General features: G+C 29.9%; 2 protein-coding genes across 2 annotated transcripts; one reads left to right on the top strand and one right to left on the bottom strand.

The window, feature by feature from the left end:
- Positions 1–4,248: 4,248 nt before the first annotated feature.
- Positions 4,249–4,620, top strand: LOC109806965 (putative mitochondrial protein AtMg00810). The gene has a single exon (XM_020369495.2). The coding sequence runs from the start codon at positions 4,249–4,251 to the stop codon at positions 4,618–4,620; it is 372 nt and encodes a 123-aa protein (XP_020225084.2).
- A 7,680-nt stretch (positions 4,621–12,300) lies between these two features.
- Positions 12,301–14,126, bottom strand: LOC109809277 (two-component response regulator ORR3). Its single transcript, XM_020372533.3, has 5 exons — positions 13,735–14,126; positions 13,449–13,552; positions 13,257–13,334; positions 12,829–12,899; positions 12,301–12,700 (listed from the first exon to the last, which is right to left on the bottom strand). The coding sequence occupies exons 1-5, from the start codon at positions 13,952–13,954 to the stop codon at positions 12,502–12,504; spliced, it is 672 nt and encodes a 223-aa protein (XP_020228122.2). The 5' UTR covers positions 13,955–14,126; the 3' UTR covers positions 12,301–12,501.
- Positions 14,127–21,530: the final 7,404 nt, after the last annotated feature.

Genomic DNA, 21,530 nt, shown 5'->3' with positions numbered 1-21,530 from the left:
TTTCTGACAGGCTTCATAGAGAAGTTGAGTTTTCCAAGAAATGCTAGGTAATCCTTTTACTAAAATATTTTTGCATAATTTTGAAATATGTTTCAAATTGACATATCCTACCTTTTTATGCCATATCCATCTTTCCTCTTCTCTAGATTCAATTAGCCAAATTTTCTAGATTAATCACATAGAGATTATTCTTCCTATAGGCAATAAAAAGCACAAGTTCATCATCATGCTTGACTATGCATGCATCTTTGTCAAAGGTCACAATATATCCACTATTACAAAATTGACTTATGCTAAACGCATTGTACTTTAAAGCTTCAACATATAAAACATTATGAAAAATAGGTATAGAATTTTTATCAATCTTACCTATACCTCTTATTTTTCCTTTTCTATTGCCTCCAAATAAGACTGATCCTTCATGAGATTGAAATTACCCAGGTACTAGTGTGAACCCTTCATTTTTCCCACTAAGGATATCTAAAATAGAAATTATCTAATATTTTGGTACTGTAATCTTTTTTTGTCCTTTCTTGTTACCACCCACAACCTTAGAGTTGTCCTTTTATTTATTTTTGCATTTTCTTGGATGATGTCCTCCTTTTCCACATATTTTACAAAATTAGTCTTAGATTTGAAGTGTCATGTTCTAGATTCATAATCAAACCTGAGAACACCTTTGTTAGATGGAAGTTTTCTATGTTTTAAAAGCATGTTCATTTTTGATGATCCATCTACAAAGTTAGCAAGATCCTTTATGAGTTGTATGTTTTCAGCCTATAAAATTGTGATCTCAAGAGGAACATTGCTAATGATTTCTCGTTTGAGAGTTTGAATCTCTCTAGTATCATCTAACATATCTTTCTTGAGTGCATCATTTTCTTTTTGTGAGACATTACATTTTTCTCTGTTCTTTTGTACTTGAGAGAGATCACGTGAAAGTATACCAAAAGAGTTACATAGGACATCCTTTCCACATGAAAATCATCAAAAGTACAAAAATTGGAGTTAGATTTTACCTTTATATTTGTATCGTCTATATAAGTTTTTGCATCCATTATAATGTAGATGTTAGCTTTCTCCACATCTGAATTACTACTACTTTTGTCCAGATCTTCCCATTTAGCCATTAGACTTTTCTCAGCTTCCTTCTTGCTAGTCTATCGCTTTTTGAGTGTAGAGAATTTAGCTTTCATGTGTCCAAGCTTCTTGAACTCATAACAAGTGACCTCCTTATTGTTGTTATCTTGAGTAGGTCTTTTGAATTTGTCTTTCTTTCTATGAAAGATCCTTAGTCTTCATTTTTTTTATCATGATCTTAAACTTTTTAGACATGAGAGATATTTCATCATCTGTTGAGTTCTTAGAGCCTTCATCTAAGTTGCTGCTCAGATTCAACCTTTAGAGCTTTCTTTTTTTCTATTAGTTTCATCGCTTTTTAATGCAATAGACTTATTTGCCTTAAGTTGGTCTCTATCGTTCAGGAGAACTTCATGAACTCTCAAAGCTCCCAAAAGCTCGTCAAGAGTAAGGATCTTTATATCACATGCTTTTGATATGACTATGGCTTTAGGTTCCCAAATCTTAGGAAGACTATCCATGATCTTAAACTTATTCTAAGCTTTGGTGATGGAGGACTATCCAAGGAGAGTGCACACATAAAGACTATTGGGCCTTTAACTAGGTCCATAGTTAGGAAGCTCAAGGAGGCTTCTACAAAGGAGGTGCTTCTTAAATTTATGCTCTTCATGAATATTGAGTATGATTCCTCTTATTAGTCTTTTAGCTTTCATTGTATATACATTGTATAGTACATGTACATAGTAGCTACTTGTATAGGTGTATTTTGCCTTTGAATTTGTAAGGCACCAGAGGTGGATGATTAACAACTTGTTCCTCATTCTCCATGGACCGTATTGACCTCTACAATGTTAGATGTTGAACCTAAGAAGTTGACTTTTGCACTTGTTTTAGCATACATGTAATTGATTATCCTGACTTGTAATCATTTACAATGGAAGGTGTTCATTCTAAGCTCATTTCTTATACTCATGTAACTGGTTACATTTTTCATGTAATTCAAGGTTTAGGGTTTATAAATGAAATATGATTTTTGACTTACACATTTAACCAATTATATCTCATGTAATCAATTACATTAGAGTAACTATTTTGGCCAAGAAATAAATTATCACTATGTAACACATTATCCCGTGATGCAATTGATTACATTAGTAATCGATACACTCAAAGAAGGTGACTTACTAAGAAAAGGGTTTCTAACTTAAAACTTCCTAACTAATCGTTCACTAGATGATGGTTACAAGACTTAGAGAACTTTCACAAAGTTTGCGCATAACTAAAGCAATTTTACAATAATCACAATGTCTGACTATTTCTTTTCAAGTTTTATTGTATTTATAGGATTTAGATATGTATCCATTGGTGAGTACCTTTGACATTTGGTTATTTAAAGTAAAGACCTAGCTAAGAGACTTTACTGAATGACTTGATCGATCATACTATACTAGATAGATCATAATCCTTTCGTAATTTTGGATCCAATCTCCCACTTGACACGCAAAGCAATAAATAACAGTCTATCTTTATAAAGAAAGAGAAGGAGAGAAAAAGCGCTTGACCTACAAGAAAGTTCTTCATACTTGTTTAGAGCTTCAGGTCTTTATAAAACCATATACATGATTAGAAAAAAAGTGAGGAAAAGACAAAGTCTAAGCTTATTGATTAATTAGGTCCTGAAAATTTTGTTTGTAGCTTGACTTTTTTTTTTTTTACAGTGTTGGCCTAACTCATCATACCATTCTGCACACGTACACAAATAACGAAATAAAGTATAATAACCCTTATAACGCATACCAAATATCAAAATGCTTATTGCAATACATTTTCTGAACATTTGAAAGCTTACTATAAGGTACGAAGACGTCCAACAAGTATTGGACTAGTGAAAACTTAAAAGACGCAAACACTCTTCTTAGTGCATTGGATGCTAGATAAAGGCATTGACTATCCTAAGTTATTAAGCCTTACACTTGTTCATTTTTACATGATTGTAGAAAATGTTTATTATAAAAATATGTTTGCTCTTTATTCCTAGTGTATCGTTGAACGCATGTATCCTATAATGACCTACACAAATATTAGTCTCTAAAGGTCATTGTTTTGTCATCAAAATTGTAATATTAGAAACATATGTTCGTTTTTTGTTCAACATAAACCCATAACATATAAGAATCAAAATAAGACTACTTCAAATATTATCTCCTATTCTTAAGTCTTCTAAGGATCAACATTCATGAACTCACCCTAACCCAAGTCTTGCTTCAACATTCACCATCCTTTTATTCAGATCATCCAAAGAGTTATGCACCTTATTTGCATTCTCATGGTTGAGATGCAACAAAACATCCATCTTTTGTAGTACAAGAGTGTTAAAATGTGATACAAACTTCTAGAATAAGCTAGATTATTCTAGAAAAATACATAAGTATATGCTAGTAACTACTAGATGATACCTAATTCTAGACTTGGCCATCACCAAAGTCTACTCCAAGACGAGTTAGATCCTTGGTGGATATATATGAAACCTGCAACTTGGCCATACTTGAACCTGAAAGCTTTGAAGCAGCGTCAAAGCAACAAGTATGGGTTAAGGCTATGGAAGAAGAGATAAAAATGATTGAAAAAAATAACACATGGGATCTAGTAGACTATCCAAAAGACAAAGATATCATCGGGGTAAAATGGGTTTATAAGACAAAGCTCAATCCGGACGACACCATACAAAAGCACAAGGCAAGGTTGGTAGCTAAGGGGTATTCACAACAACCTGAAGTCGACTACAATGAGACATTTGCCCCAGTAGCACGCCTAGATACAATTAGAGCTCTAATAGCTCTTGCAGCATAAAAAGGCTGGAATATCTACCGACTAGATGTTAAGTCTGCTTTTCTCAATGGAGTACTACAAGAAGTGATCTATGTAGGGCAACCACAAGGTTTCATAAACAAGGGAAATGAAGACAAAGTACTAAGGCTTAGAAAAGCTTTATTATATGGTTTGAAGTAAGCTCCTCGGGCATGGTATAGTAGAATAGATCAATACTTCACCGACCATGGATTTAGGAGGAGTAGGAGTGAGCTAACACTATACATCAAGACCCAAGGTCAGTATGACACTCTCATTGTCTCCTTGTATGTAGATGATCTTATCTACACAAGGAACAATATGAAGATGATGACAGAATTCAAAGAAGACATGATGAAGACATTTGAAATGACAGACCTTGGCTTAATGAACTACTTCCTTGGTATTGAGGTAAGTCAAAAGAAGAAAGGGATATTCATCTGTCAAAAGAAATACATTGAAGCTCTCTTGAAGAAGTTCAAGATGAGTGGTTCCAAGACTGTCACTACTTCGCTTGTGACAAAGGAGAAGCTACAAAAAGATGATGGAGCACTAGATGCTGATGCATCTCGCTACAGAAGCCTGGTTGGAAGCTTACTATATTTAACAACCACACGACCACATAATGTATGCTGTGAGTCTTTTATCAAGGTTTATGCAAAGCCCAAGCCAAATTCACTTTGGAGCAGCTAAAAGAATTCTAAGATATCTACAAGGTACAAAGGAGTTTGGTATTTGGTATAAAACAATGACCAACTCAAGTTTGCTCGGATACACTGACAATGATTGGGAAGGATCGGTATATGACATGAAGAGCACCTCTAGTTATGTCATATCACGGATCAGGAATATTTTCTTGGGTATCAAAAAAACAAGCAACAGTTGCACGACCAACCACAGAGGTAGAATATGTTGCAACAATTGAAGCTACAAGTCAAGCAATTTGGCTACGAAGAATACTTGTAGAAATGGGAGAACAACAAGATGGCCCTACTACAATCTACTGCGACAATAAATAAGCAATAACAATGACCCACGAAAGTTGTTATCTACGGAATTTTCCGTAGGTAATGTTACCTACGGAATTTTCTGTAGATAACTCACGAAAGTTGTTATGTATGGAATTTTTTGTAGATAACCCACGAAAGTTGTTATCTATGGAATTTTTCGTAGAAAATCCACGAAAGTTGTTATCTACAAAAAATTTCATAGCTAATGTTATCTACGAAAAATTTCGTAGATAACAACTTTCGTGGGTTATCTACGAAAATTTCTGTAGATAATAACTTTCGTGGGTTATCTACAGAAAATTTTGTAAGTAACGTTACCTACGAAAAATTCCGTAGATAACAACTTTCGTGGGTTATCTACGGATTTTTCGTAGATAACCTTGGCGGGATATAGGAAAATTTTTTTTATGCTCTATGTGATGTAAAGAATATTTGGTAAAAAATAAATATTATTAAAAATTGTCATTTGAAATTTTTTATTTTTATAAATTAATGATAAAAAATAACATACTAATATATGGTTTTAAATTTGATATGAAAATATTATGATATAATTAGATAAGATTTTAAATTAGTATTTTATTAATGGTTGATAATTAGAAAATAAAACAAGAATAAATAAATTTCTTGAATTTTATATCTTAGATTTAAGATGAATATATATATATATATATATATATATAATTTAAATTGTATCATAATATTAATTTTAAATAGAAATAAGTAGATTTTTAATTATACAAGTAAGTATATATATATAAATAAAGATTAATTAAATATTATAATAATTATTATTAGTAATATAATTATTATATATATTTTTATATTTTTATAGCGGTCTGGACATACCAAAATAAGAGGGATCCAAAAATATTATAACTATGAGATTGTATAGTTGAGGATGACTTAAATGATATAATTTGTACTACTTATACTGATAACATGCATTTGCTTTTTGGTAGCTTATTTCATCAGAACTTCACAATTAAGCGTGCTTGACTTGGAGTAATTTAGGGATGAGTGACCTTCTGGGAAGTTTCCCAGAAAACGTGCAGCAAGGACAAAACACGTTGAAAAGTGAAGTGTAATAAAATAACATCATTGAGAGGCCAAATATGAGGGTTGTTACATTAATAAATTTATTAAAATTAAACAATTTTTTTTTGAAGATTATCTACGGATAAAATCCGTAGATAACAACTTTCGTGGGTTATCTACGGAAAATTCCGTAGATAACGTTACCTACGAAATTTCTCGCAGATAACGTTATCTACGACCTTATTACCTATGGATTTTTTTCGTAGATAATCCGTAAAATTGATACTTATCTACGGATTTTCATGCTTATCTATGGATTTTTCTGTAGATAATCTTGATTTTTCTTGTAGTGTATATGCTAGTAACTACTAAATGATACAAATTCTAGAATTATGTAGATAATTACATATAGATAGAAAACTCTAGAATAGATATCTCTAGAATCTTCTACATAAAACATGAATGGTGGTGTGTTGAGGCCTATAAATAGGCCATGTACCCAACATTTTTAACCAAGCAACTAGTAAGTTATTTCCACTACTCAAATCTATTCCAACTATTCCTCTAAGCTAGTTTTCCTCTCAACTAAGCCTATCATTATAAATTTGCCTCCCCATTCTTTCTACCAATCAAATAAGTTTTTACTATTTGATAATTCATAAACTAACAAAGAGATTAAAAATCTCTTTTGGTTAGTGAGTCTACTTCTGTTTCCTCTTCCTTTTCTTTTTCTACGTATTCTTCATCTTTTTGAGGTTGTTCCTCTTGCTCTTCATCTTTCATGATTCAGCCATGTTCAATTTTAATCATATCCATCTTTTTCACGTTTTCCTCTCTTAGTTCATGGATATGTATAGTGAAGTCATTCACTTCATTTGACACATCCACATTGAAATAATTCATGAACCTTGAGACAAGAAAATGGTATGGAAACTTGTAATCATTGAACCTTCTAGACTTCAACATAATTTCCATAATGAACATATATAATTCAGTTTAACCTTATTAAATTCTTCACTCGAAAAATCCTTGCCAAATCTTTTGTAACAAGTCCCACATCGAGGAGGTCTCCTTACCAAGGAGACCTTATAAGGCGGGAGGTTCTCCAACCTCTTGGGCCGGCTTTTGAGGGATGGTTCCCCTTCTTAGCCTTATGCTTGTTACAATTGGTGCTTTCATTGAGAGCTAGCCAAATCGAGAAGGGCTACCCACGGAGGGTTCTGACCATCGGAGGGTTCTGACCGGCAAAAGGCCGAGTGAAGTGCCGATGAGTGAAGTACCGTTACTACAAGAAAAATGCTGATTTTCGACGGAAATAGGTAAATTTCCGACGGATTTTGCTTTTTCCGACGGATTTACGACGGATTTCAATCCGTCGAAAAAAGTGGCGTCGGAAAAAAAAATCCGTCGGAAATAATTTTTCCGACAGAAAATTCCGTCAGAAAATTCCGTCGGAAATTTCCGACAGAAAAATCTGTCGAAAATTGCTGTCAAAATTTTCGACAGAAAAATCCATCGGAAATTGCTGTCAAATTTTCCGACGAAAAAATCCGTCAGAAATTATAATTTGTTTTTAATTTTAATAAATTTATTAATGTAACAACTCTCATATTTGGCCTCTCAAGGGTTCTATTTCACAATATTTCACTGTTTAGCGTGTTTTATTCTTACTTGTGCAATTTCTGGGAGACTTCCTAGAAGGTCACCCATCCCAGTACTACTCCAGGTCAAGCACGCTTAACTGTGAAGTTCTGATGAGTAAGCTACCGAAATGTCTATGTTTGTTGTCAGTATAACTTGTACAAATTAATTCATTTAAGTCATCTTCAAATATACAATCTCATATTTGTACTATAATAATAATATATAATAATTTTATATTACGAATAATAATAATAATAATATATTTAATTATTCTTTATTTATATGTACTTACTTTTATAATTAACATCTACTTATTTTTATTTAAAATTATAATTTAAATTATTTAATTTTATAATTTATAATGATAATATAATTTATAAAATTATAAATATTTATTTATTACATACTTATAAATTAAATTTTAATATTTTAAAAAAATTATTAATTAATTTAATATATTTATTTACCTTAAATCAAACATATAAAATTTAAAAAATGTATTTATCCTTATTTGTTTTTTCTAATTATCAACTATTAATAAAATACTAACTTAAAATTTTATCTAATTATATATAATATTTTCATATCAAATTTAAAACCAGATATTAGTTATACAAAAATATTAAGATATATAGTAAATTGTCAATAAGATTTTAGTTAAATAATTTAAAATAATTAATATTTCAATTATATTGTTAATTAGCAAATAATTTATTCCAAAACTAATTAATTTTTTATATTAATTATTAGTAAAATTTAATAACTTTTAATTTAACAATTAATTGGATCGATGAAATTCAACACACCATGAGTTATTGAGCGGAATAACTTTACCAAGAGTTATTTTGTAAGTTATCTTAAATCAAACATATAAAATTCAAATAATGTATTTATCCATGTTTTATTTTTTAATTATCAACCATTAATAAAATACTAACTTAAAATCTTATCTAATTATATCATAATATTTTCATATCAAATTTAAAACCAGTTCTTACATTTTCGACAAATATAAATTTGTCTGAAATATTCTATCAATAATATAACTTTTCTTACAAAAATTTTCTCATCAAAAATATAAATTTTTTGACAGATTTAATTTTGTTTTATAAAAAATCATCTTCGATTAATATAACATTTTGTATATATGATTTAAGAGTAAAAGATTTTCAATTTAACGGTTGAATTTACAAAATTCACATTTAATATAAAGTTATTGAGCGGTGTAACACTTAGTAAAATTTATACCATTGTAATTATAGCTCCCCTCATGTATATATATATATATATATATGTGTGTGTGTGTGTGTGTGTGTGTGTGTGTGTGTGTCTATATATATATATATATGATTTAAGAGTAAAAAATTTTCAATTTAACGGTTGAATTTACAAAATTTACATTTAATATAAAGTTATTGAGCGGTGTAACACTTAGTAAAATTTATACCATTGTAATTATAACCCCCCTCATATATATATATATATATATATATATATATATATATATTAAATGCGACTTTTACAATGTATTACACCGCTCAATAACTTTATATTAAATGTGAATTTGGTAAATCTAACTGTTAGATTGAAAGTTCATATCTCTTATAGATTATATATACAAAACTTTATATTAATCCAAGATGATTTGATACTTCATTTTTATAAAACAAAATTGATGTAATATATTCATTTCAAAATACACTAAAATATGAACACTTGGATTATCTTCCAGTTGTTGTTCAATTTTAACAAAATTTGATATACACGTATAAAGTGATATGAACTTTCAATTTAACGGTTGGATTTACAAAATTCACATTTAATATAAAGTTATAGAGCGGCATAATACTTAGTAAAAGTTACACCGGTATAATTATAACCCCTTATATTATATATATATATATACACACACATACATATATATACAGCGACAGCTGCACGTTTGGAATAGTGAGGCACTTGCCCTCACTACTATTTGACATATACATAATTTTTTATCTAAAAAAATAATATATTTTAAAAAATAAAAAATATATTCTAATAAAATAAATATATAGATTCAGAAAAAATGTTTATTTATTTGATATCTGTCAAATTTTTGAAGGAAATTAATTCTCATGTGATAAAAAAAATTTCTTAATAATGAATTAATTTTTAAAAAAAGTTTAATTATAATATATATATGTATATATATATATATATGTCTTAATATTCACATATATAATGTAATATATTAAAACAAAATTTTTTTTGATAAAATAAAATTTGTAGCATGCATGTTTTTCTTTTGTGCTTTTTATTTATTGTATACGTTGATTGAAAAAATCAAAATAGTAAAATTGTATACATTGATTAAAAAAATCAAAATAAGAAAAATCATAAGATTTATATTCCATTTAGAATTGTTATTATAAGATATATTTTAAAATAAATTATCATCTAAAAATATATATTAGATATTAAAAACATATTTATATCATAAATAAATTAAACTTTATTTTTATAAATTTAACATATAGATTTTTATATTTTTAATAGTGTTAAATTATTATAAAATAAGTCTATATGAATGTAGTTCTACCCAAATATTTAAAAATTATCTATGATAGATAAATAAGTCACACTTAAAATATATATTTTTAAAGAAAGTTAGGTTCAAACCAAGTAAATTATAATAAAATATAGTATAACCTAATTTATTTTCATCTTTAATACTAATCGTAGATATAGAAAACTTGTAATAAATAATTATAATATATATTTATACCTTTAAAAGATATATAAAATTTTTAATACTACAAATATATATAAGAAATTAAAAATAATAAATTAAAAATAAGAAATTAAAAAAAGAAATTAAAAATATAAATTAAAAATAAGATTTCCGATGGAAATTTCCGACGGAATTTTCCGTCGAAAAGTTTTTGTTGGAAATTTCTGATGGATTTATATTTCCGTCAGAAATTTACATTTTTCTTGTAGTGCGTGGAGTGCAGCCATCGAGGACGCTGGCTTTCGAAGGGGGTAGTAATGTAACAAGTCCCACATCGGGGAGGTCTCCTTACCACGGAGACTTATAAGGCGGGAGGTTCTCCAACCTCTTGGGCCGGCTTTTGAGGAGCATAAGGCTAAGGAGGGGAACCATCCCTCAAAAGCCGGCCCAAGAGGTTGGAGAACCTCCCGCCTTATAAGACCTCCTTGGTAAGGAGACCTCCCCGATGTGGGACTTGTTACATTACTACCCCCTTCGAAAGCCAGCGTCCTCGATGGTTGCACTCCACGGTACTTCACTCACCGGCACTTCACTCGGCCTTTTGCCAGTCAGAACCCTCCGTGGGTAGCCCTTCTCGATTTGGCTGGCTCTCAATGAAAGCACCAATTGTAACAAGCATAAGGCTAAGGAGGGGAACCATCCCTCAAAAGCCGGCCCAAAAGGTTGGAGAACCTCCCGCCTTATAAGGCCTCCTTAGTAAGGAGACCTCCTCGATGTGGGACTTGTTACATTACTACCCCCCTTCGAAAGCCAGCGTCCTCGATGGCTGCACTCCACGGTACTTCACTCATCGACACTTCACTCGGCCTTTTGTCGGTCAGAACCCTCCGATGGTCAGAACCCTCCGTGGGTAGCCCTTCTCGATTTGGCTGACTCTCAATGAAAGCACCAATTGTAACAAGCATAAGGCTAAGAAGGGGAACCATCCCTCAAAAGCCGGCCCAAGAGGTTGGAGAACCTCCCGCCTTATAAGGTCTCCTTGGTAAGGAGACCTCTCCGATGTGGGACTTGTTACATCTTCCTTAGTTGGTTTAGCATGGTTGCTTCCTCTAAGTGTCAAAACCCATGTGAGAAAATACATCAAGAGTTTGTCATGTATAGTAAATCCCTTAACTCCCAACATTTCCTTGACCCTTGCACTTGGGTTTCTAAGAATTCCTCTTTTATGTCTCCATTTTATTGAATTTGAGTCTTCATTCCTTTCTATCAAACTTGAAATTTCCCCGTACTTTAAGATAGCCAGCCACATTAAGCTATATTTCGGGTGTTATGGTCGCACTATATGTACACTAATGTTTTGGCATAGAACATAGGATAGTCCTAATCAAAGGACAAGTGTATGATGATGAGTAAAAAACCTAGTTATGTTGCTAAGCCTATCCAATATATAGTTGTTTTGCCTTTTCTCTCTTTTTATTTCTTATTCCTAATAATCTATATCAGTTATTATCTTTTGGGATATTTATATTGTATAACTATAGTCTATTATTTATTATTATTAGAGACACCATTTGTTATAAATGAATTATCTTTAACTAATTATTATCTCTATTTATTTCATATTTTTTTTTCTCATATATATATATATAATAATTATATCTTTAATAACGACACGGCCACGATCGCCCGAACCTAGGAGGGTTCGGTTTTGAAAGCTAAATACCAAACAACTAGGTACATTGTTTTGCTTTAAAATCCGGTTTATTTCGTTTGCATTTTAGCGTGGTTTGATATAAGTAAATAATGACTTGGTATAATTTAACCATTCTTTTTTACCCGGCCCAATTGCATCACTGGAGAGAAGAGCCTTTATAGGTACATTGCTTTCAAAATAAGAAGGCAAGACCACTAATTAACTAGGGAAAAAAAGAACCTTGTAGTGCATTTGACCCGTTAAAGAAAGAGAAATATCAGCTAAAATAATTTATATTTGTCAGAAAAAAAATTGAATTTGAAACGGAATTCTTCTGTCAGGGGCCTATACTAACACATTTCTTTAGTATATATGATTGAGCTGGCATATACTCTTCTCACTAGTTAGTTGGTGAGGCAGAGGAGAAATAAATGTTCTAGGGAGCATCTACGTATATCATCAATTTATAACTAGACTTAACCATTTTTTGTGACAATATTTTTTGGTATAGTTTTATCTGGGGCAATGACTTCTGTTTCATTAATCCCTTTGTCATGGATTTGTTGGTCTTCCTCGTCCTTAACTTTTGATTTCAACAAATGAGGCCTGAGTTTGTTTACATCTGACAGTTGAACTGGTTTCAAAAAGAATTCATCAGCACCATCTTCTAGGCATCTGATACAAACAAAAATGAGTTATTGTTAGATTTGTAGTTCAGTCATGTGGTGCCTCATAATTTGAGGATTTGACACAACTATTGTCTTTACAATAAGATTTGGCTAATAAGAGGCGATTCCCCTCACCTGTTGATCCTTGATGGGACATTTTCTGAGGACATAATCACCACAGGTATGTCTTTAAGAGATCTGGATTCCTGCAAATCAATAACTTTCTGTTATTTTTCTAGCATCAAACCGGAAAAGATTCATGCAATTGAAGATTGTTATGCCCATCAAAAAAATGGTTTAAGATTCTGTTTCATGAAAGATTGGCAAATATCTCATTTAATTAATTTATATAAAATATGTTATTTCTGAAATCAGATCCCATCATTTCAAAATTTTGACTGAATAGCGGGAGAAAAAAAAATCAAATTTAGTTTTGTGATGTACACAAATTTTTAAATTGAGGAAAAAATAGTGAAATATTTTTGTGAAACATAAACTGGATCCATCATATAAAGAAGACTAACACAAGACATGTTATAAGACAAAATATCCCAGGAGTTTACCTTGATCTTTCTCAGCAGGTCATAGCCAGTCATTTCTGGCATACAGTAATCAGTTATGATCAGGTTTACTTCTACATCCTGCAATCACAAGTGAAAGGAATTAGATCATACATCATTTAAACTTGATCAAAGAAAAAAAGGATAAACAATATATATGCATAACTATTTAGAGATTTTGCAAGAGAATTGAACCTGATGAGCTTCTAGAGCAATAGAGGGAGGCTCTTCATTTATCTGCTCATCTTCAACCAAACCAAGAAGCTTCAAAGCCTTACTGCCAGAATCCACGGCTGTTACTGTAATTGCAAAACATAACATAAAAGAATTAGATTTCAAGTTAAGCAAAACCAAATTGCCCCTTCAAATACTGAATGTAAGATATAAGACCAAACAAACCACATAATTATGATTCCTTCAAAGTAAGCACTATAATTAAGTTTATGAACATTAAAAAGTAAGATAAAAAAAATAAACTTACCATGAAAGGAAGAAGTTTTGAGGAGCCTCTCAATCAACATTCTGTCAATAAGGCTATCATCAACAGCCAAAACATGAAACGGGGCCTCTGCGGCTATGCCCATAATTTCGATGATGAGGTGAAAAAGCAATAGGAAAAAAGAAGCTAGGGAGAGAAAAATGAATAGGAATAGAAGAAAGAATGAAAAAAGTGATGTGATGAAGGAGGGTGGCATGCACATTTTAAAAGGGAGCACATCATGGTCAAGAAGATACAAAATCCACCAAGGAAATCTGACAGTTTGGAAAGCAAGATCCGACAGATTTCATCAAGAATCTGGCGGATCTTCTGGGTTGATTTTTGAATTGAAAATTAAGCAAAGAAGGTGCTCTTATTGTACCAAACTCAAAATCTGACTTGTTCATTATTATTATTCTATTTGACCCTTTTGCTTATGGTTAAAGACAAAACTATTGGGGTGTGCTGCACTGTTCTCTTCTCTCCATTACCCTTTCACGAGATCAATAGGTTTAGGTTGTCATTGTTCACTGTTCAGAGTCGTGTATGGTCGCTATTCTATTCCATGCACGTGCATGACCTGCATAGCACTAAGAGACCCACGTACGTACAACTATACAACTAAGCCAGTACAAAACGTAATTTTCTTGCTTACTAATCAAATGTTTGTCTTTACTCTATTTTTAAGAGCCAATTTTGACTTAAACCGATTCTGTTTCTCTTTCTTAGAACATTCCACCATTTTCATTATTTATTTATTTACTCAAGGTACCTATTTCATTTCCAATTTTGATTTTTCTTTATTACCTGAGCTTAATTAAAATAATTAGAGAAAGAATTTAGACAAAAATGGTAGTTACAGGTCTTTGATATTTCAAAATTATCCTCTCAAATTAGGCTGTCTTGAAAGAATACCCTTTTGTCTTTTCTGCTTCAAAATCAGCATTGTTATATTATCGATCGGCATATATATATTGACTTTCTAATTGTTCCTTTCTTATATTGATTTTTCTTCTCAGGGGTCAATACTAGTTTAAGAGATATAACTGGAGAATGATCATGTGGGTCATTAAACAATTGAAAATATTTCACATTCTGATTTTTCGATTTATATCGTCTGACATAAAATAAAATAAAAAAAATCCTTTATGAAAGAAATAAATATATTTTGTTGCAATATTTCGTCAGATTCTATTATTTTGATCAGTGAGTGAAATAATATCTGATGTGAGATAAGTACCCTCTGATGGAGGAGTTGGGGCATTCATAGAATAATTTTGTGATATTTTAATCTTTTTCGTTCAAATCAAATTAAATTTCATTTATTTATTTTATATAGACTGAAAACAGAGTAATAATATTATTATACAGATTTCTAAACACAAAATGATCAAATATTAAATTTTCATAAAGTATCAATATAATTCGAACTCTCGAATATCTATTTATTTCTCTCCAAGATTTTAACAGGAAAAATATTTTTGATTCAAATTGTATTCAATTTGTAAATGTGGAGGCAGATTTGAGAATGTTAATATCTGGAAAAATCCATTTTGATTTGAATTATATTCAATTTGTGAAGACGAGGGCAGATTTGAGAATGTAAATATCTGCGTCGTCTGAACTTAAATCTGTAGTATAAAATTACAAGTTTTAAAAAGAAGGATATTTTTATTTTTATTTTTTACAGAAAAAGAAGGATTATTTTATGCTCATTCTTTTTTTTTTTCACAATTATTAAAACTAAATAACTAGTTTAAATTATAATCATAGTTAAATCATAAAGTTGAAATCGAAAATTGTAATAATTTAATTTTTAAAAAAATTATAATTACATTTTTTTGTTTAAAAATTATATTTTATTTTCACTTTTCCTGTTTAATTTTTTTATATATAAAAAGCAGTGAAAATATTTGTTTGTTTTCTTCATTTTTTCTATATGACTTTTAAAAATATAAAATAAAAAAGAATAAATTATATTTTTTCTTCGTTTATCTTATTTATTAGATTATTTTGATCATTTATATTTTAAAATATTCTTTTGGTTTTTTATTTCTTAAATTTGGATTAATTTGATCCTTTTAAAATATGATTATTTTTTATTTCAAAACATGATTTTGGATCAATTTTTAATTAATTCAAGACTTGAAATTTCTTATATTAAAATCAATTATATGAAAACTGTTGAACGCAACTAAACTTCAAATAAATTTTTTTTGTAAACATAGTAAAAATTGAATAAAAATTAATCCAAAACACAATCAAAAATTTCAAAACTATTATTTCATACTATTTTCTAGTTGTTTATGAGATATTTTTCACATGATTTTTATTATATTTATAATTCTATAAATAATTTTTACATATTTAAATTTATTTTTACAAGTTTGACGTCTCAAATCAATAAAAAGATTAATTCAAAATTGTGTTATAAAATTAAATAATCATTATTATTTTAAAAGGGATCGAATTGATCAAAATATAAAAAAAATAACAAAATAAACATTTAAAAATATAAATGATTAAAATAAATATAAAATAATAACTAAAAATATAATTTAACCTAAAGAAAAATAACGTAATATTTTTAAGTAAAAGTAATGATAGAAAATGTAAATAGAAAATATTTTCTCAAAATAAAATATCTTAAATATCTTAATTATTTTTTTAAAATTGTTGATGTCTTATTTTTTACACTATAGAATTAAAATATATTTAATATATATATATATATATATATATATATATATATATATATTATTTATGTAAGTGGAGTGAAACAAGTTTTTTCGGGAGTTTTCAACCCATCCAGAAGATGAAATTGAATGCAATAAACCTAATCCTCAAAAATCGACCTTGACCACGGCAGAATTGAAGAGGCCAAAACCTTCCCTGTTTTGATATGATTTTTTTTTTCGTTACGGATACGATTGTAAATGAATATTTTAACTAATCAGTCACAAAAAAAAAAAAAAAATTTAATATCCCCAAGAAATTTCTTAGCACTAATAGTTGAGCTACCACTAACAAGATTTTTCCCACATCATGTCACTACGTATTTGAATGCTTGATCACTTTGTTAAGCGACTCGAGGTTTAATGTTGCTCAAAAAAGTATAATAAAAAACAAATACTTAAGGTGTAAGTTATTGCAACATTGAATAATTGCATGCATGGATAAGTTAAACAATTATTGTTCTACATTGGATATATGAATAAGATATAGGCGATGGCTATGTTATCTCCAAACAGTAAATGAGTTTGGGCAGTTGTTTTTAGGTGGGTGGATAAAAAAGTTAACATCCGGAAACTAATTAGCCAATTTTAATATTCGGAAACTAATTAGCCGATTTTTATAACGTTATTCTGATGATTTTTTAACATAGTTTTTGAGACACTGACAATTTTTTTTTAAAAGATATATAAATTAAAATCATTATAAAACATATTTAAATTTAATTCATTTAATTAATAAAAGAATTCACAAATCTATTATAATAAAACTCTTAACCAAAACATGAATAATCTTAAACAAAATTTAAACAAGACACAAACCACCTCATTACATAATTCTAACATAACTCGTATAATGCTATAAAACATATTTTAACTATAAATGCAAAATTATGAACTCTCCACCCCAATATCACACTATTAGAGCAAGACCCAAAGTAACTAAAGAAGTTTTAAGTTTTGTTCTCGTTAAACCCTTCTTCTTGTGCTTAATCAGATTGTAAGTGGTGATCATCCCCAACACACAAATACAATCATAGGCAACACATATGAAGCATAGGATAGTATTCACTAAATATACAATAATATTTTAGCATCATTTGTGCAGGTATATTCATCTTCAACATCTTAACACATGCATGTTCATATTGAAAATTCTAATCATATCATATACCATTATCATTATAAAAATCACTCCTCCCACTCAAGATATCTCAATTAAAAAGTTAAGAAGTCAAAATGAATGTACTTGACTCATATATGCATGTGATACCAATCTCCCCATCATTACCAACTCAAGGAAGCTTAGAAGCCATAGAATTGAATCACCACGAATTGGTAATACCCTCAATCCATTCTCAACTAGAAGATGTCTATCAATATTTAGTCAAAATGTTAGAGTCGACCACCTCTACCTAACACCTGTGTTAAAGGCTCCCTACCATAACCTCCCCAAGATCTAGGTAGATGACCTTCAAGACCATCCTGCATAGAGTCACACTACCTTGCAAAATAACATGAATACAAGAACTCCACAAAGAAAAACAATAGAAAATGACACATGCAAAGACAATTAGGTGATACTTGTCAAACCGTAGTCCTAAGACTTCTCCACAACACACCAAGTCTTGGATTCATTAATGTCATCCATAGCCTAGACTTACATGCTCAACGCATCACCACATCACATCATAATGACTTATCATATCATGCATCACAATATTTCCTTACACATCAATGTCATCTCATATACTCATCCTCATCAACACTATCTCACACATAAATCACTACTATATATTTTCATTATTCATACACATAACATCATATTGTTCACTTAACCTCATACACTTATAGTCTTTCTTTAATTTTCTCTTTTCAAACACTTTTATCAAATTGTTAACTTCTTTATTCATTTCTTTTGATTCTAAAAATAATCACTCTTCACATGTTCTTCCAATACTAAACTACTGTATAAACCTAGTTAATTAAGAAAATGACTATATACCCATTGAGGTCAAACTCCCACCTAGTGTGGATAGATTATGAATCTCTATGCCATATTCACGCTAAAAGTAGTGGTGTCCATGACTAATGTGAAAAGGTGTGGGACTTCTCTACCTAATTCGCCCTCGGTGTGGATGCCCCCACCCTCAATGTTGAGGAATTAGAGACCCTTATGGACCTAATCCACCCTGGCATGATCTAGGTCATGCTCAGTGTCACCTTCTTTTATATACGACGTCAAAACAAATTTTGATGAGATACCTCTAGCCTAACACAAAGGAGTCAAGGACCTTTTTGGCGGCATTTTTGTGCCCAGCGTGGCTTTCTCCATGACCAACACATTGGATTTTGCACTTCATAGAATCATGAGCTGTGTGATATAGGGTCCTCCAAACTTATCCACATTCATCACTTCCCCTCACTCGCATTTGGTAAAAATATTGCAACACATATACAAAGCATATCTATAACTAATTCATGCAAATTTGTCCAATTTCACAAGAACCCCACTAGTACAAAAGACATTTTCTATGACGAAGATCTTATGTTGGGTCAAATCCACATGTCATACAAAGTGACACGGTGGAAAAACTATAAATATGGAAAAACATTATATGATGGGTGTCAATCTACACATCGTAGAAAGAGTTTTATATGTCGATTGTATTAACACCAATCATAAAATATGTTGGAGATGGTAAACTTTCTAGTTGACCTCCAACCTTTCTATGATCGGTAATGCATAACATGAAATCGAAAGGCTTTTTATTTTGGGTGAAAAGTGTTAATACACTTTTCTGCTCATATTCTTCTTCTTCCTATGTGACATTCGTGATTATTGCACAATGACCTCAATCACAATTTTCGATGACTTAAGCCACTCATTTCCGTAGTGACCTCCCTTCTATTATGACCTCTTGCACGTGTCTCATTCCAAGTTCATCTCGTCTCCAAATTTCTTCCATGTGCAATGAGAACTTTGATTGTTTATGTTTTATGCAATAAGTACTTTAATTGTTTGTTGTTGTTTATGTTTTATGGTGGATAATACACACCTAATATTCTGATTTGGAGGTTTTTAACCTTTGCTCATTAATTTTTGATGAAATGTGTGTATTCTCTATGCACATAAAGAACTAATTTGTAGCAATTATAGGAAATTTGGCAATTTGTGGATATATGGCAATGAGATGGATAATTAGAACAGCCTTATTAGATTTAAGATGAATATTAGGAACTGTGATAAGGTATGTGTGGTTCCTTTGGGACATATTGATAGTTGGCAACATTAGGCAATTTAGATGGTTAACAAAATTTTAGACAATTTTAAGTTAGTTGAAATGTAAAAATTTATAAAGTATAACATTAGATAATTTAAATAAAATATTTTAAAATTAAGTGAGATAAAATTAAAAATTAAAAAAAAATATGTTAGGTACCTATATCATATTATAATTAGTAAATTTATGTTAATATAATTAAATAATATACAAATTATTAGTGATAAAATGTTAGAAAATAAGAATTTAATTTAAAAATTATAAGATTAAAGATATTAGTCAATTCAGAAAATATAGATTAAAAATTAAAATTTATAATTAAAATATATTTTTATTACACTATAAGTTAGTAATAATTAAATAAATATTTTAATTATTATTAACTTAATTTTTGTGGTCTTTACAAACTTAATTACATGTGTATATTATATTGTTGATTTTATATATAGTTTTTAACTAAACATAACCTAGTTATCTCAAAGTCTTATAGTATAGTTGTTAGGGTTGATTGATTGTGAGTGAACCTTAATTTTTCGCTTGATATTGAATACAATAGTTACACAATTAATGTATATTGTTTTGAATCTTGAATTGTCTATTTGAACAATTTTGGAAAGATATATTTTATAAATGATTAATATATAGAGAAAGGTTAAGTCTCATTTTAAATTTGATAAGATTTCAATTTACTACTATTTTTGTTGGTCTTTGAGTACATACTTGATTGTGGTGAATTTAATGTCACCACCTTCATTTTGGGTACTTAGAGTCTAATATACGAAATGTCACTCAAATTTTGTATATTAGTCAAGTATAAAGAATTGTCTTTTTTAATGGGAAGTCCCACACCTTGTATTAAAAATTGAGGTTGGTATGGTTTATGTTAAATGTAGATGCTATTGTATAAGAGTTGGAAGAATTGTTTATGCATAAATTTTTAATATGAGAATGGAGTTAAAGAGTTTTTCAGTTTGTACAAAGAAATGTTACTAACAATGATGGAATGTTCCATTATCATGTGTGAATTGTTTCAATTTGTAAAGGCATCTAGTAGAGATTATACAAGAGCATGTTTTATGGATGGTTTCCTTTGAAGTTAAAGAGTATGGACATGGCATGGTGAATAGTTAGACATGTCATGCGTGCAAGTGTCTCAAACATAAGAAGAACAAGTCAATTTAGAAATGGACGATCAACTAGACAATATGATCGGACTAATTTTTTCAAATGTGTGTATGTGTATGATCGTTTGTGTAGTGATGTGGAGAATCCTTTTGTATCCAAACTGTTCTAATGTAACACGATTGTTTGAGGTGTTAAGATTGTTCAATTGTCAGGCAAAACATGGTTCAACTAATAATAAAAATATCACATAATTGCTTGAGTTACTAAGTGACATGCTTCTCAAAGGTAACACTTTGTCAACACATAATTATAACACAAAAATTAAAGATATTGTCCAATGGGTATGAAGTATAAAAAAATCCATTCATATCCACAATATGGGGTATCACTATACAAACTGAAGGTGACTCTAAATGTGGGGTGAGCAAAGGTCCTCTCACGAAGGTGTTGTGATATTTTTCTATTGTTCCAAGGTTGAAGCAATTATTCACTAACGTCCATGATGCCAAAAACATTAGGTAATATATAGATAGATGGAAGAAAGATGGACAATTGAGGCATTTGACAAATTCTTTGCAATGGAAGAAATTAGATTCTATGTTTACAGATTTTAGCAATTATTTAAGAAACCATAGGCTTAGAATAGCTACAGATGGAA

This window comes from Cajanus cajan, chromosome 10, assembly GCF_000230855.2.
Source record: "Cajanus cajan strain Asha chromosome 10, NIPB_CcT2T_4, whole genome shotgun sequence".
In the NCBI taxonomy this organism is placed as follows: domain Eukaryota; kingdom Viridiplantae; phylum Streptophyta; class Magnoliopsida; order Fabales; family Fabaceae; genus Cajanus; species Cajanus cajan.
Note: the sequence above shows the minus strand (reverse complement) of the source record. Positions and strands in the feature narration are given on the sequence as shown.